Here is a 14885-nt window from a genome sequence, read left to right on the forward strand (position 1 = left end):
CCGTTTAAGACCCATGGTCAATTTCTTATCAGTAATCAAGCATCATTAGATCAAAGCCAAGATCAAAGATAGGAAAATCTGGGCGCAGGTGGGTTCAACAGTTCGCATCATCACATCACGCCACTCGCTTGAGGCTCATGATCTGAGGGTCCCGCCAAGTGTGAAGCCGAACACCGAAGATCCACAGTCGAGCCACTTTTCTTCCGATATGTTTTTGAGCGATAATCATGGTGGTATGAGGCTCTGCTGTTCATTTGAGTCAACCTGGACGACACGTGGGTGATGTAAGTTCGATGATTCTTAACTTGGTGGTGGGGTGGCTGACGACCACAATCGCATCTCAGGTCATGGGGGTTTGTATCACATCTGGAAAAGCTGATGATAATTTCAGTTCCCTGGTCAGCTGAGATGCAAAAAGAGACTCGGTGAGGGAAATATCGAGGCTCTACAGAGTGCTGCGGGAGCAAAGCCGCAATGCGGGCGGATGCCGTGTCTGGGCATGGTAAGCTGCAGTTGATGAACCAATTCTCTCAGGAGATCAACAATGAAACCTCAATGTATTCAGTTGTGCCAGTGAGTGTTGGAGGTAGTAGCGGGTTGCATCTGATAAACGAGATCATCAAGGTTGCCAGTAATTTTGAGTATAAATTCGCCCGGTCCTCACATCCAGCCATCCCTCCCGCTTACTCTGTACCATCCACGGACTTTCACTCCCAGTCGGCACCGACGTTGCTTTCTCTCAATCGGGTCCGACTTTTGGTACCTAGATCCGCCACCACCAACAACCGTAGCATCCAATTCCCCCGCATTCGACCAAAGCTAGACAAGGATCATACCTGTCTACATCTCAAACATGTCGAATAAGAGTCCAAGATGAACGCGATCTTCACTGCACCCCGCACTTCATCTTCGGTCGAGCGGTCACTTTAGTCAATGCAAAACGGCAGATGAGAAAAGGGAAAGAGGACAGGCAGAATGACCGTGTTGTTAGGCGGCATTGCAGCGGGGGTTCGACGCCGTGTCACCAGTGGGTCTGACGCATTCAGTGGGATGATTATGAGGTCGGCCCGTATAAAGTCACCCGGCGGAGCCGATTTATGACGAGTCAAACTTGCTTTTTGGACCATGTCAAGTCTCGCTGGATCAACATTTAACAGGCTCTTCGCCAGGAACATCCGTGGGTCCATGTCAAGGAATCTGCAAACATCATTCTACTACAGCACAATGCGCGCAGCTAGATACTACGGAAAGGAGGATATTCGGGTTGAGAACATTCCCGAACCGACAGTCGGAGCGGGTCAGATCAAGGTGAGCATGTAGATCAGGTATAGAGTTCGTCTATTTCTAACTTGGATAGATCGCCCCGGCCTTTGTTGGCATTTGCGGAACAGATCTCCATGAGTATCTCGGAGGACCCAACTTCTGCCCCACAACCGCTCATCCCGTCACCAAAGAGACCATCCCCGTCACACTGGGCCATGAGTTCTCAGGCATCATCTCAGAAGTCGGCCCTGGAGTAGAGGGCTTTGAAGTCGGTCAACCTTGCGCTGTTCAGCCTACAATCTTTTGTGGACACTGCGCAGCCTGTGATTCGCACGCCGAGAATGTGTGTCACACTGGCGGTTTCGTCGGACTGAGCGGGGGTGGTGGTGGATTGAGCGAAGCTGTCTGTGTAAACGCTACACACGTTTTCCCTCTGCCCAAGCATCTTTCTCTTGAGATTGGAGCTCTTGTCGAACCCCTTTCTGTGTCGTGGCATGCTATGAGCGCGGCACCAGAAATCAACCCAGAGTCCAAGGTGGTTATCATCGGAGGTGGTCCTATTGGCTTGGCGATGATCCTGTGTCTCAAGGCCAAGGGTGTCAAGGATATTATTGTCTCTGAGGTTGCCGTGTCTCGCCAGAATTTCGCTAAGGAGTTTGGCGCCTCGCTGGTGGTCAACCCCATCAAGGAAAACCTCAACGAGATTGTCCTGGGCTTGAGCGAGGGCAGAGGCGCTGATGTGGCCTTTGACTGTGCCGGAGTTCCTGCAAGGTGCGTTCTTGATCCATGCAACGATACAAACTGCCACTAATTGCTTCATAGTGTCAAGAGTGCATGTGAGGTCGTCAAGACCAAGGGCACCGTGGTCAACGTGGCCATCTGGGAAAAGGAAATCCCCTTCAACCCCAACTGGATCACATGGAAAGAGAGTGCCTACAAGTCTGTCCTCGGTTACCAGCGAGAGGATTTCGAAGCCGTTATTGAGAATCTCGGTACAGGTAAGTCCATTTACTTTATGTTTTGTTCAAGCCAGCTGCTAACATAGCCAGGCGCTATTGAGCCCAGCCAAATGATCACCCGAAAAATCAAGCTTGAGAACATTGTGGAGGACGGTATCAAGGCGCTGATTCATGACAAGGATAACCAAGTCAAAGTTTTGGTTGATGTTAATGATAAATGAGTGATGAGCAGTCAAGAGTAGCGTGGCGTGAGGGTGTGATGTCCGATTTTGGCACAGGCGTTGTTTGCGAGCGGGCAGATGTGGTTTTTGTTTAGGTATTTAAACACGTCAAACATTCGAGCTTCAGCAAGAGGCATCCGAAGCCAAAGTGAAACCTTGTCTATGGATATGTCGCTTCTATTAGTTCTCCTTGGTCCAGGGTGGAACAAAGTAGTAGACCAGGCCATGGATGATACACGCAATACCGTCTCCCACCCTGTAAAGTTCAGTCAGCGTCAACGTATTTCAAGAATAGACCAAGGAAAATCAAGACTTACCAGTGTATCCAATGCCAGGTTGGAAATCTCGTCCCTACGAAGGCCCCCATGCATCGAGCCGGGTTCAAGCCGGCACCGCCATATCCATATCGTGTAAATCCAGTCGAAAAAGCCAAAGTTCCAGAAGCGAGTCCAACAAGGAACGGAGCTAGGGTCGGCCCGACGATTTGAGCTTGTCGTGGGTCTAAGCCAAGCCCGAAGGCGAGGAATAGGAGAATGGTTGCCGCTATAAGTTCGACGACAAAAACCTCTCTGATGGGCACGATATCAGGGTCGAGCCAGCATCCACCGACTTTAAACTCCCTAGTACCGTAACTGGCCCTCACCAATAGCCCAGCCAATGCGCCTCCGCCAATTTGAGCACTAACGTACAATATCAAGCGTGGAAGGGAGCAGAGGCGGGCACAGAATGTTGCAAAGGTGATGAGAGGGTTGAAGTGAGCTCCCTGTCTGGGTCAATATCTGCCTGTCCGAATAATATCAATATCCTTACCGAAACAGGCCCGAAACATGAAATGAATAAAGAAATAAAAAAGATGTTGGTGATCCCGCCTATCAAGGGACCTATGAATGCAGCATTGTCAAAGTTGCCCAGCTGAGCTGTTGGCGGTGTGGGAAGCCGTGGTGGTGAGATGCCGATCCAGATAGTGATGTACGCCTGCATCAGTGTGCCTATAGTTGCGTTAAAAAGGATAATCTCGTGAGCACCATGATCTCTCACCCATTCCCTCGATGAGAGCAGCCTTCCACAAATATGGGCTCAAAATTGGTCGGCAATCCAGAAGCTCTCGGAATGACATGTGCGGTGTCGCATCTGGCTCCTTTTCCAAAAACTTCTCATCCGCCGACGTTCTTCGATCAATCGTAAATGCCTGATTTGCTCCAAGTCGACCAGCGAAAGGGTGGCTGTAGCTGCGATATCGTGGGGCCGTCGGCTCCGGGGAGTCCAGCTCAACCGGCGGCCGAGACTCGACGTCGCCATTGTAGCTTGTCGTTTGTGAGACGGGACCTGCCATTCTCATGATGTATTGGATTCACTTCATGGGTCCACAAAATACAACTGGGACAGGTGCTTCCATCAGTCGGTATATATATGACCTCTTGTGGCGGCCGACCTCTGGATCATCATGATGACACATGTGCCGGTATTTCCGATATTCAAGGTTAATCGGGAATGGCGTCGTTTAGCAGGTGATTTCTTGGTCAAATGCTCGAAGAAGCGGTGGGGCTGGGCTTGCGAGCAACCCAACGGACATAAAACAACCGTGATTAGCAGGTGATTATGTCAACGACGATTGGCCCTCTTATTTTGTCGAACCAACAATGCGACGTCGGAGACATTACCAATGCCGCTAGCGTGTCTTACACACAATTACAGAAGCTGACTGAACAGAGATAATCCACAACAGCGCAGCTATGATTAATGTATAAATAAGCAAAGGGCACGTTTTATTTACTTTGAGAGTTTAAGCGAGAGCGTAAAGCTTAAGTGTCTGTCGTCGTGGGTGATGATGCCGCCACCAAGTTGAAAGACGACCGAGACATCGCAATAATCGGCACCACAGCATAGTGCAAACATTCAAGCAATCTGAAGCTATCATGGAGAATGAGAAAAGCTTCCCCCGATCAATCAACATCCCGTGTCTAGATCAATACTGCAGCATGTTGGCTACCTTCCTCAATCCAAACGGCCGCGTACTGTTGCTTATTCGAGGTCTCCCTCTAGGGATTCCCTAATCTTTTAGGCTTGTAGGAATTAGTGATCTATCAGCTGAAGATCTCATGGATAATTGAACCACACAGTTCAATGGTCAGGCATGGCTCCGATGTTTGGCCATAGAGAAACTCCGAACGATGTTTCAATTCGATCACAAGTCATCAGATTTACGCCCAGAGACGAAACTCCAGTACGCCAAAATTGCGATTCCGCTTTTGAAGCTGATGGTACTGGGCGGTGGTTAAGCAAGCGGTTCGCCATCTTGAGGTCATGGGTTTTGACGGTGTCTCAGCCCAAAGACGGAGTTCCTCTTTCGTCCAAGGGGATCAAGTGTATACGCAACCTAACCGATTCCGCATTGTCGAACGTATAGATAATCAGATTAGCATCAAGAGATTCGTTTCCGCCCTTCTTGACCTGCCTATGGAAGTCAACCTCGTATAATGATGAAGAAGATATTTGGAAACTTGTCACAAACCCTAACGGCATAAATCACTCTGGCCCGTAGATACACTCTTAGAGTTGAAAATTGGAAACTCAATACACCATACAAGGCACTTACACTGAGAAGGATGGCCAGATAGATAGCGATGCAAATCCAGTAAGGGTATTGTAGGCAAGTATCTCAAGTTCGGAACGTGCTTGTAGCAGTGGTTGCCGCGTTAGGATCTTCTGGCTCAGTTAACCCATCAAGGGCCAGGCTTCAACTATAATAAAGAACACACTGGCCTCTTCATCTCATACGATCCATGACTCTGATTAAACCACAGTTGTTTCTATCATCGCCGACTGTACGCTCGGCTGGTATCGAAACAGCCCTTTGCTTCCTAAACGCAAATAGTCTTATATAGGACCAAGGCGCACCCCCCGAATATCGTCTTTATCGTCATACTAGCTAATAAAATATAGGATCTCGGAATTGACACCCTGATTGACGAACAGGTCACTGACCGCCGCCCACCCCAGTCACAGGATAGCTCTCCCAGTGTCCGCAGCTTACAGGCCTTTCGCACCATCTTCGCAATCTGTACCCTCAACTCAGAGAATCAATTCAAGACACTCCACCAATCATGATATCTATGTCCAATCTATTCGCAAAGCAAGTCCCCCACGCTTTGACCACGGGAGCATGGGCTTTCCGGATAGGCCTCACTGGTCGGTGGAGGGTCGTGAAGAAAGTGGGGCCCTTCCGGGCAGATAGGATAGAAATAGAAGGTCACATTCAATTCAGGGGTAAGTCGTAGAATGATATGCAAGGGACATGAGTTTCGATCTTAAATACGAGGTCCGTCCCTGTCTTTATCACACAAATAGGCTCATTCTGGGAGGCCCTTTTGCCAAAGAAACTTCTTGCATCATTGGCATGGGGGTCTCTATTGTGATAGTCGATGCATCACTATTGCACCCGGATGGATATCATCGCGTGATCAGGTCGTTCAAGCAGAAGCCAAGCGTCGTATTTGGTTGCCAAGACGGAAGCCAGTACACGAAGGGTAAGGGAGATATTCCCAAGCCCTTATCGAGTAACATTCTCCGGGGTAGTATTGGGAACTTCTGTCGGCACATCATGCATTCCCACCCCTTGATCTCGCTTTCCTGAAGATATATAAACATATAACCTCTATGCATTGGAAGTTGTGCTTTGCTCTCATTAGCGTCTAGGCGATCCTACCACTGTCATTCATTATGCGCCTGTTGCACACTCTTTTTACTCTTTCGTGCGTTGCCAGCGCTCTGGCCCGCCATAACACTCTTTTACGTCGTGACGGTGAAAATGTCGCCCCAGCTGTGAACGAAACTGATGTTGATCCTAAGCGATTCATCATCGAGTTTGAGGATGTATGGCCTCTTCGTACCAAGCCGCCAAGACTCCTGTATTAATGGATACTAGGGAACCAACTCCAAAGCCACCGCCGATAAACTGGCGGACCGTCCCGATGTCAAGCTTATCAGGGTTTTTAACAGCGATGTATTCAAGGGTGCTTGTGTGGAGACCGCGAAGGACAACCTTGATACCCTCCAGGAGGAGGAATCTGTCATCAAGGCTTGGCAGGTTAAGAAGGTCACTTTGGCTCCCATGAAACCACTGCAGACATTTGGCAAAGAAGCTGCTGGCGTCAACACATCGATTCACCACATGACTGGAGTAGACAAGCTCCATGCTGACGGTGTGCTGGGCAAGGGCGCTGTTGTTGCCGTTGTTGACACGGGAGTTGCCTATAATCACCCCGCAGTAAGTCGGCGTTGACATCAATTGGAAATACATTTCGACTAACAATAGACAGCTTGGAGGAGGATTCGGTCCTGGTTTCAAAATCGAGGGTGGATATGACTTTGTGGGCGATGGAGGTAAGAACATGCCTTTCAATGAGAGTGACGTTGAGCTAAAGAAATGGTGGCAGAATGGCCTGAAGATGAGCAGAAGCAGCCTGATGAGGATCCCATGGACAACTTGGGCCACGGAACTCATGTCTCTGGCATCATTGCGGGGAAGAGCGATCTGTAAGTGAACGACAGATCACACAGTGTTGCTATCCCTCAGAAACTAAGACTGCTAGGATCACCGGAGTTGCTCCTGACGCCACTCTCCGAGTGTACAAGGTCTTTGCAAAAATGGACGCAACAACCGAGGACGTTCTGATTGATGCTTTCCTCAAGGCTTATGACGACGGCGTAAGTGACTAGGTTGGGTATTCATAGCACCGCAACTAATCAAGACTTGCAGGCCGATATCATCACTGCCTCCATTGGTGGCCTTGGTGGCTGGTCAGAGAACGCATGGGCTGTAGTAGCCTCGAGAATCGTCGACCAGGGTGTAGTTGTCACCATCTCAGCAGGGAATGATGGCCAAGCCGGTCCCTTTGCTGCTAGCACCGGATCCTCTGGCGCCCATGTCCTTGCTATTTCTTCCATCGACGGAGATGTGATTGCCACAACTTCTTTCAACGCGACCTTTGACAACGACGGAGACTCGGAGACAGTCAACGTGCCGTACATGCCAGCGGCTGAGTGGTACCCATCTGACGTCGACGGCTGGCCAGTTGTCCCAGTCGGACTTGATACGACCGTCGCAAATGAGGCTTGTAGCCCACTATCGAATGATACTCGCAATTTCACTGAGTCAGTCGTGCTCGTACGTCGAGGAGGATGCAACTTCTCGCAAAAGCAGCAAAACCTGGCCGCCCTTGGTGCAACACATATCCTCATCTACACCAACGAGATGCCCATCGTGGTCCCTTCTGCTGTCTCCCAGGACGGAAGCATTGCCATGATTACCCGAGAGGCCGGTGCTGCGATCATCAAGACCATCAAAGCCGGCGGAAACGTCACTGCTGGCTTCACCACCCCACCTATGAAGACTCTCACTGGAGTAGTCAATGAGGAGACAGGAGGAGCACCAAGTTATTTTACTAGCCTTGGCGCGACTAACGACCTCTTCATCAAGCCTGATGTGGCCGCTCCAGGTGGTCAGATTCTGTCGAGCTACTTGGACGATGAATATGCTGTACTCAGCGGCACATCCATGGCTTGCCCATATGTCGCCGGTATCGCAGCGTTGTATATCAGCAAGCACGGTGGTCGCTCGGCTCACGGGCCTGACTTTGCCAAGGACCTGTCTATGAGGATTATTTCGTCTGGTGAGGCTGTCAAATGGCACGACGGAACCTCGGATAGCCCAGACTATGGATTCATGGCCTCGGTGGCTCAGGTGGGCACCGGAATCGTCAATGCTACCAAGGTTCTGGACTACAGTACTAGTCTCTCCTTTGTCAAATTCGCTCTGAACGATACAGTCCACTTCAACGAGGAGCACACCGTCGAAATTACCAATGGCGGAGACAAGGCCACGACTTATGACTTGTCGGTTGAAAACTACGGCGGTTTTGATTCCATGAATACCGATCCTGAGACTTGGGGAACACCACGAATGGCCTGGGGTGAAGAAGTCCTGGCTGCACCTCAGAAGATGAACCCCGATGTTTCACTGCCTGATGCAAAACTGACCATCCAGCCTGGAGAGACCAAGTCTGCGAAGATCTCGTTCAAGGCTCCTGCGGGACTCGATGGTTCCAAGCTGCCCTTGTACAGCGGCAAAATTGTTGTCACTGGCAGCAACGGTGAATCTCTTGGAGTTCCTTATATGGGTCTCGCATCCGATCTTGAAAAGGACGTTGGCGACATCTTTGAGTATCCTATCGGCTTTCCAACTATGACTTCAACCCGTCAGGAGATCCCTATCGCGGAGAAGAGCAACTTCACCTTTGATCTGGACCCAGAAGTTCAGGACTTCCCTGCTGTGTACTCACGCATAGGCTTTGGCACCCGAGAGCTTCGATGGGACATCTTTGACGATAGCTGGACTGAGGACAACTGGGAGTATCCTCCGGTGATCGGCAAGGCAGGCTACATCGGGTCTGCAACAAGTTGGGCCCAGTTGTCTGGCAAGCAGTATTTCAACGCTAGCTCAGACGATGCCAATGATCTTATCGCGTTGCCGTTGAGGGATCTATCGCGTGACATTGTCGGAAGGCTTGGAACTGAGCTTTGGTGGCTGGGTCGGTTGGCCAACGGAACTCAGATTGCGGAAGGACGATACAAGATGCGATTCGCTGCCCTGAAGCCGTTTGCTGACCCGCAAGCCTCAGCTGGTTGGGATGTGTTCAAGACTCCTGCATTTGACGTTTTGCCTCTCGAAGATTAAGCGGTAGATGTTTTAGCAACATAATCAACTCTTAGGTCTCATTTAGACTCCATATATCGTGACATGTGCTGGCGTATCTATGGATAGGGGGCTATCCCCAATCGCAGTCCCATGAAGCAGCTTGAAGCGTGGCGACACTGGCTGATGATGCCAAGACAGTTGTCGTGAGAGCTGAACGAAGCAGATATCGGGGGATCCATATGGTCCGGAAGTGGCGGTCTTGGCAGTCTTGGCGGTCGGGTCCCGATAAGTGAGTCGAAGTTGAGCTGTTGAACCACAAGGCCATGAAGCGGTAAAGTAAGCTCTCCGCGGCTACGTGTTTGTTCATGGCCTCATGGTGCCTAGATGAACGTTCATCTTGACAGCTGTGAGACGTGGATCAAGGGTTGAAGAATTTCTGGGAGATTGTTAAGCGAGGCACGACGAGGACACCAAGGCCACAGCGCGGCTAGATAAGCCATTGTAGGCGAACATACACATGACTCTTAGCTTATAGCTGCGCTCAAGTCACAGATATCGCGAGTATTTCGATAGTCTTACGATTGCCAACATTTCACTCTTGGCAAGTTCACATGTGCCTTTAAATCGTGGCCGATAAATGGACCTGACGGAGTGCCAAGTTGGTTACCCCAGACCCAGCTGGGGCAGAAATCAGAACATCGTGTCCCCCGCATTTTTGATATGCACCCTGCAGGGTATCCACGGAGAAGAGATTGCGTCATAGCCTAATCCCATGCTTTCTGGCGAATGGCGATACGGTATGGGAAGCACAGCGGCATTCGGGAGAGATCCGGGTGGCGGATAGTAGCAGCTGTGATAAGAAGCGGTGACTGCAAACTATTACTCAACCTTAGATTCTGTGTACAGATAATTGGCGATATGTCGAACAATAGAGACTTGGCATATGCCGAGACTGAAGACAGCTGCAAGTCGCTATGGTGATGTGACTCTTGATGACCGGTAGGCTGGATGCACAAGACACACCTCGGAATCCAGGATCTGGCTGTCGCGGAACCATCTGAGACACTCGATGAAACAATGACGAGTAGACAAGGAAAGGAGGCCATCACGTCTCACGGCCTCAGATGCCAAAAGGTGCGTGGGATGCCTCCTCATTTACCTACCCACGCTACTATCTGCCGGCAAGTTCCCCGTTAGATTGACAGGCAGATTAAACACGGCACTATCGATGCAAACACACAGCCCCTGCCACGTGGACCGAAGCCCAACAGTCTCCTATTTGCTCGTCCGTTCAAATCCCCCGACACCCATTCATTCCGCCCGTTCGATCCATGGCTTGTTGGCGCGGAAGCCGTGGCTTTTTCTATGCATGGGACAGATAAGCTTACTCCTGCTTCAGGTAACTTTAAAGGCCCCCTTGTTTTTTATCTTATCACCCGGGGGCAACCAATAGTGGCCGCCCGACGATAACGGTGTGGTGTTGCAGCCCGGCATTCGACAAGGGGACAGGCCAATACGCGTCCCCCTCCTTTAGCCCGTTATCTACGCCATCTTCAATCCTCCAACCATATGGCTCGGTTCGTAGATAACAGATCTACGCCACCGCCCAGACAACAAAGTTATCTTAGCTCTGCAGCCGCTTATCTCGGATGAATTAACCTGATGCGGACAAAATACGAGGTGAGGATGAAACACCAAGGTGAAGATCAATCAGGGCTGATAGAGGTATCATCTGTTAAATAGGAGCCGAGGGAGGTGTTCACCGAAGATGGTTCTTACCCAGCCAGCTTGACAGGATCTTCTCTAGGTTAACCATGAGTTCGACAATTACTCCCGTCACCGAGTGGCCCGACTACAATGTCGATCCCACCGGTGGTAACCCCGTGACTCATGATCTCAATGCCCCATACGACAAGGTACGGCAGCAATCAGTGAAGTGCAACGTTTTACAGTAGAGTACTAATTTCTTGTGATTTATGCAGGGAGACTTGTGCTGGCTGCTGGTCTGCACAATTCTCTGCTGGCAGATCACTCCCGCCATCGGCTTCCTCTATGCGGGAATGCACCGCCGAAAGGCGGCCTTGACCATGGTCCTCCAGTCCCTGTTTTGCTCGTGCGCGTGCGGTATTCAGTTTTGGATCTATGGATATTCGCTGTACCAGTCGAGGACCACGAATCCTATCTGGGGAGACTTGTCGCTTGCTGCATTCCACAATGTTCTTGCGCAGCCCTCCATGGCCAACTCTGATGTCCCCGAGATTCTATGTATGTCATCATTTGGACGTGGGATATGGACAGATTGTTGACTTGTATAGATGCTGCCTTTGGCTTCACTTTCGTTTCGGCTACCGCCATGATTTTGGCCGGAGCCATGCTTGAGCGTGGCCGTCTCCTGCCTAGCATGGTCTTCCTGCTCTGCTGGACCACATTCGTCTACTACATGTACGTCTTCCAATTATGCAGCATCGCGACTATTCGCTAACCTCGGTATCAGCCTCGCATACTGGGAGTGGAACCCCAGCGGATGGCTCTACAAGCTCGGCCTCTACGATTTCGCCGGATCCGGTCCCGTCCACATCGCCAGCGGCTTCGGCGCCCTCGCCTGGTCCATGATGCTCGGCCCCCGACTGTCCGAGTCCACCACGACGACCCGCAAGAAGGCGGTTCACTACAAGCCTCACAACCCTCTGCTCATGTGCATCGGCACCGTGTTTATCTGGTTCGGATGGTTCGCTTTCAACGGCGCTAGCACTGCCAACTTGAGTCTTCGATCTATCTACGTTGTGGTCAACACCAACTTTGCTGCTTGTGGTGGTGGTGTTGGTTGGGTCCTTCTCGACTACTTGTTCACCCGCAAGTTCAGCCTGGTTGGCTTCTGTTCCGGCATCATTTCCGGTCTCGTTGGAATTACTCCTGCTGCGGGTTTCAGTACGTCTTCTCAATGGTTGGTGTTTTTACTTCGCAATACTAACCGGCCACAGCTCCCGTGTACGTCGCTACCCTTATCGGCCTGATCACATCCTCCTTCTGCTACTTCACCGTCAAGTACAAGTATCTCATCGGCATCGACGACGGTCTTGATATCTTTGCCATCCACGGTGTCGGAGGTGTTATCGGCGACATCCTCACCGGTCTCTTTGCCGCCCAGTTCGTCCCAGCTCTCGATGGTGTTTCTGGTGACGCATATGCTGGTGGATGGTGGGAGCACCAATGGCGACAGCTCGGACTTCAGCTTGCCGGTGCCGTGACCTGCGCCGCCTGGTCCTTCTGCATCTCGTGTCTTCTGCTCTTTGTCATCAACAAGATCCCCGGTCTGCACATCCGTGCCAGTGAGGAGCATGAGATCCGTGGACTTGACTTCAAGTACCTCAGCGATGTGGACTGGGAGGATCACTACATGAATGGTGGACTCACTCCCACAGAGGGTATTTCGGGAGGGTCTACTTCGTCTCAGAGGGCTGTTGAAGAGACGAATGTGGAGAGAAAGGTGGATTGAAGATCATTTTGCATTTCCGGAGAGGATAGCGACGACCGAGAGACGAAAGGTCACGGTCTTTAGTATTCCCAATATTTAATCATACATTCTTCATTCATCGGCTTGTTTAACTCTACAGCGACTTATCCCCGTTCGTGTCACCAAAACGATCTCTAGAGCACGTCCTTGGGTTCTAAAAAGTCCCTAAGCCTGACGTTATCCCCCTTCTCAATCGCATCGATCCATTCCCCAACCTGATCTAGCATGTAGCTAGCGAAACATTGGCCGACAGCTGCCATGAAGTCATTTTTCAAGGTGCCAGCAGCCACTTCTGTGTCCCACGTAGGCTGCAGCTCTCGCATGCGCTCGTTGTAGATCTTTCTCAGCTGTGTCTTCTCATACTCCATCTGGTGAATCCAGTAGAGGCTGTTCACTCCTTCGTTATCGAGAGGCTCATTATCGTCACCCATACAGCCTTCATTCTCCACCTCTGGATCCTCGGGGGAATACCCGTCTCGAATTGGCATTATCTCTCGCTCTGGCCCCTCCAGGAAGTCGGGCATCTCTGTTGCACGCCAGTATGGGATTGCCGAGACGTACTCCCAGTCTGAAATCGCAACAATCGCGCCCTTATCATCAACCGAGATATTTTTCAAAATAAGATACTCGTGGCAGACAACAGTCGGCTCGGGTAGCTCGGCAACAGGGAAAAGAGTTGGCAAGAGACCCAAGAGTCTCTCAGCAATCTTGAACTCTGCCTCAAGCTCTGCGATGTCATCTTCATCTTGACATGAGAGAAATTCAGACTTGATGCCTTCAATGATGATGCGGATGTACGAATCCGCATATTCGCGACTGGAAGCAAAGGGTCCTCGGGGTACGTTGTAGTCATAGTTGCTGCCCATGGACCAAAATCTATCCACGAGCTGCCCTATCGTCACTGATTCTAAGCCAGTGAACCCCCCTGGAGGACAAGTCAGGGTCCCAATCCCTCGCAAGGGGGGCTTGGTGTTGCTCGCAATGAAGAGTTGAGCTTGGAAGTTGGCAACTTGTTTGCTGAGTCTTTCTTTGGCTGCCATGGGCATTTTGCGCCACATGGAATATGCGGTACTTCCATCAACAACAGGCATCATTAACCACTCGAAGCCAATCTCATTGTCCGAGGATGCGTCAAAGGCGATGATGTCGGGGACGGGAATCTTCGTGAAATGACGAACCCACTCCAGGGTAGCCACTTCTCCCATAGTTTTGAGAGAGGGATCAACAGGAAGACGGATTCGCATGAGGAAGCGGCCTGGAAGAGACGGCCCGGAGATGTGATAACTTCTGTGACATGTTCCGGCAGAGGAGAACTTGATGATACAGGGTTCCTCAGGCTGGAGTTTGAAGTGTCGGCGGCAGACAGTCTCGATCGCATGGACATCAGGCTTGGTTTTCCATACTGGGGTTTGTTCGAAGAGACGGTCCTCCCAGGCCAGGCCTTCTCGGGTTGGTTTGGCCATCTTGACTATCGTAGAGTCTAGGCCGGTAGTAGTGTCTGAGGGTTGACGGAATTAGTAGTTGTGCAAAGGTGAGAAATGGCTGCAATGTTATATAGGTAGCGTAAGATTGCCCCAGCAACGCATTTAGCTGGGGTTGACAAGCACCTCGCATTCAATGTCAGCATAAGCATATCCACCCTTTGACGGAATCACATTTTCATTCATGAGTAGTCTGCCTTATCCAGGTAGGCACCCGGTTGAAGACAAAAGAAGGACGCTTAGATAACTCCTTCAGCTTATGCAGGCTTCATTGCTGCAGAGATCCGAGCAAGGATGCTCTTACAGACGCCATCAGGGCAGTCATCAAGGGGCAGCAATGCATGGAGTACGCACAGGCGCCTTTGTTGACCTTTGATGTGATTTCAAGAGCAAAGAAAGCAGTTATTCCTTTAGCCGGCTGTTCTGTTCCGTGTGGAAATCACAACTCTTTGACGTGGTGGCTGGATCTAGTTGCTGCATCTAGCCGATGACAGCAGGCACGCGCTGAAGGATGAGTTTGCCTGGCGCATCAGGATAGTGTTGGTGAAGCTCCATTAGGTCATGGCCCATGTTGCCGCCGATGTCCACAAAGAACAGTACCTCACGGCTGATGTCCGCACCCGCCATCAACCTCTCTTTGACCGGATAGAAGCCTACCCACAGCGGACGCCCCTGCCGATAGCCGCTCATGTGATAATTCAAGTGTCGTTAACAGCCTAGAAATTGTTGCTACACAAACATGTCTATACC

The 14885-nt window shown here is 50.7% G+C and overlaps 5 protein-coding genes across 5 annotated transcripts; 3 read left to right on the forward strand and 2 right to left on the reverse strand.

Moving 5' to 3' along the window:
• Positions 1-1136: 1136 nt before the first annotated feature.
• NECHADRAFT_72759 (uncharacterized protein) lies at positions 1137-2570 on the forward strand. The gene is made up of 4 exons (XM_003042716.1): positions 1137-1308; positions 1358-2034; positions 2086-2261; positions 2313-2570. Exons 1-4 carry the CDS (start codon positions 1186-1188, stop codon positions 2441-2443), a joined length of 1107 nt encoding a protein of 368 aa, XP_003042762.1. The 5' UTR covers positions 1137-1185; the 3' UTR covers positions 2444-2570.
• Positions 2571-2607: 37 nt separating this feature from the next.
• NECHADRAFT_72760 (uncharacterized protein) lies at positions 2608-3790 on the reverse strand. Its single transcript, XM_003042798.1, has 4 exons — positions 3482-3790; positions 3254-3432; positions 2761-3206; positions 2608-2699 (listed from the first exon to the last, which is right to left on the reverse strand). Exons 1-4 carry the CDS (start codon positions 3780-3782, stop codon positions 2624-2626), a joined length of 1002 nt encoding a protein of 333 aa, XP_003042844.1. The 5' UTR covers positions 3783-3790; the 3' UTR covers positions 2608-2623.
• A 2373-nt stretch (positions 3791-6163) lies between these two features.
• On the forward strand, positions 6164-9179 carry NECHADRAFT_52284 (uncharacterized protein; the record flags this gene model as incomplete). Its single annotated transcript, XM_003042717.1, has 6 exons — positions 6164-6316; positions 6369-6720; positions 6773-6826; positions 6880-6979; positions 7036-7150; positions 7203-9179. The coding sequence occupies 6 exons, from the start codon at positions 6164-6166 to the stop codon at positions 9177-9179; spliced, it is 2751 nt and encodes a 916-aa protein (XP_003042763.1).
• Positions 9180-10954: 1775 nt separating this feature from the next.
• Positions 10955-12636, forward strand: NECHADRAFT_52021 (uncharacterized protein; the record flags this gene model as incomplete). The annotated part of the gene is made up of 5 exons (XM_003042718.1): positions 10955-11056; positions 11123-11405; positions 11456-11582; positions 11635-12068; positions 12122-12636. 5 exons carry the CDS (start codon positions 10955-10957, stop codon positions 12634-12636), a joined length of 1461 nt encoding a protein of 486 aa, XP_003042764.1.
• Positions 12637-12788: 152 nt separating this feature from the next.
• NECHADRAFT_97336 (uncharacterized protein) lies at positions 12789-14117 on the reverse strand (the record flags this gene model as incomplete). Its single annotated transcript, XM_003042799.1, has 1 exon — positions 12789-14117. The coding sequence occupies one exon, from the start codon at positions 14115-14117 to the stop codon at positions 12789-12791; it is 1329 nt and encodes a 442-aa protein (XP_003042845.1).
• Positions 14118-14885: the final 768 nt, after the last annotated feature.

This window comes from Fusarium vanettenii (genome assembly GCF_000151355.1).
Source record: "Fusarium vanettenii 77-13-4 chromosome 11 genomic scaffold NECHAsca_32_chr11_3_0, whole genome shotgun sequence".
In the NCBI taxonomy this organism is placed as follows: Eukaryota; Fungi; Ascomycota; class Sordariomycetes; order Hypocreales; family Nectriaceae; genus Fusarium; species Fusarium vanettenii.

Bases quoted from the DNA above. Each gene is read 5' to 3' on its own strand.
- NECHADRAFT_72759 (XM_003042716.1), top strand. From the start codon at position 1,186: ATGTCAAGGAATCTGCAAACATCATTCTACTACAGCACAATGCGCGCA. The intron at 1,309-1,357 runs GTGAGCATGTAG...TAACTTGGATAG, and splicing joins TCGGAGCGGGTCAGATCAAG to ATCGCCCCGGCCTTTGTTGG. The intron at 2,035-2,085 runs GTGCGTTCTTGA...ATTGCTTCATAG, and splicing joins TGTGCCGGAGTTCCTGCAAG to TGTCAAGAGTGCATGTGAGG.
- NECHADRAFT_72760 (XM_003042798.1), bottom strand. From the start codon at position 3,782: ATGAGAATGGCAGGTCCCGTCTCACAAACGACAAGCTACAATGGCGAC. The intron at 3,433-3,481 runs GTGAGAGATCAT...ACGCAACTATAG, and splicing joins TGCTCTCATCGAGGGAATGG to GCACACTGATGCAGGCGTAC. The intron at 2,700-2,760 runs GTAAGTCTTGAT...TGAACTTTACAG, and splicing joins ACCTGGCATTGGATACACTG to GGTGGGAGACGGTATTGCGT.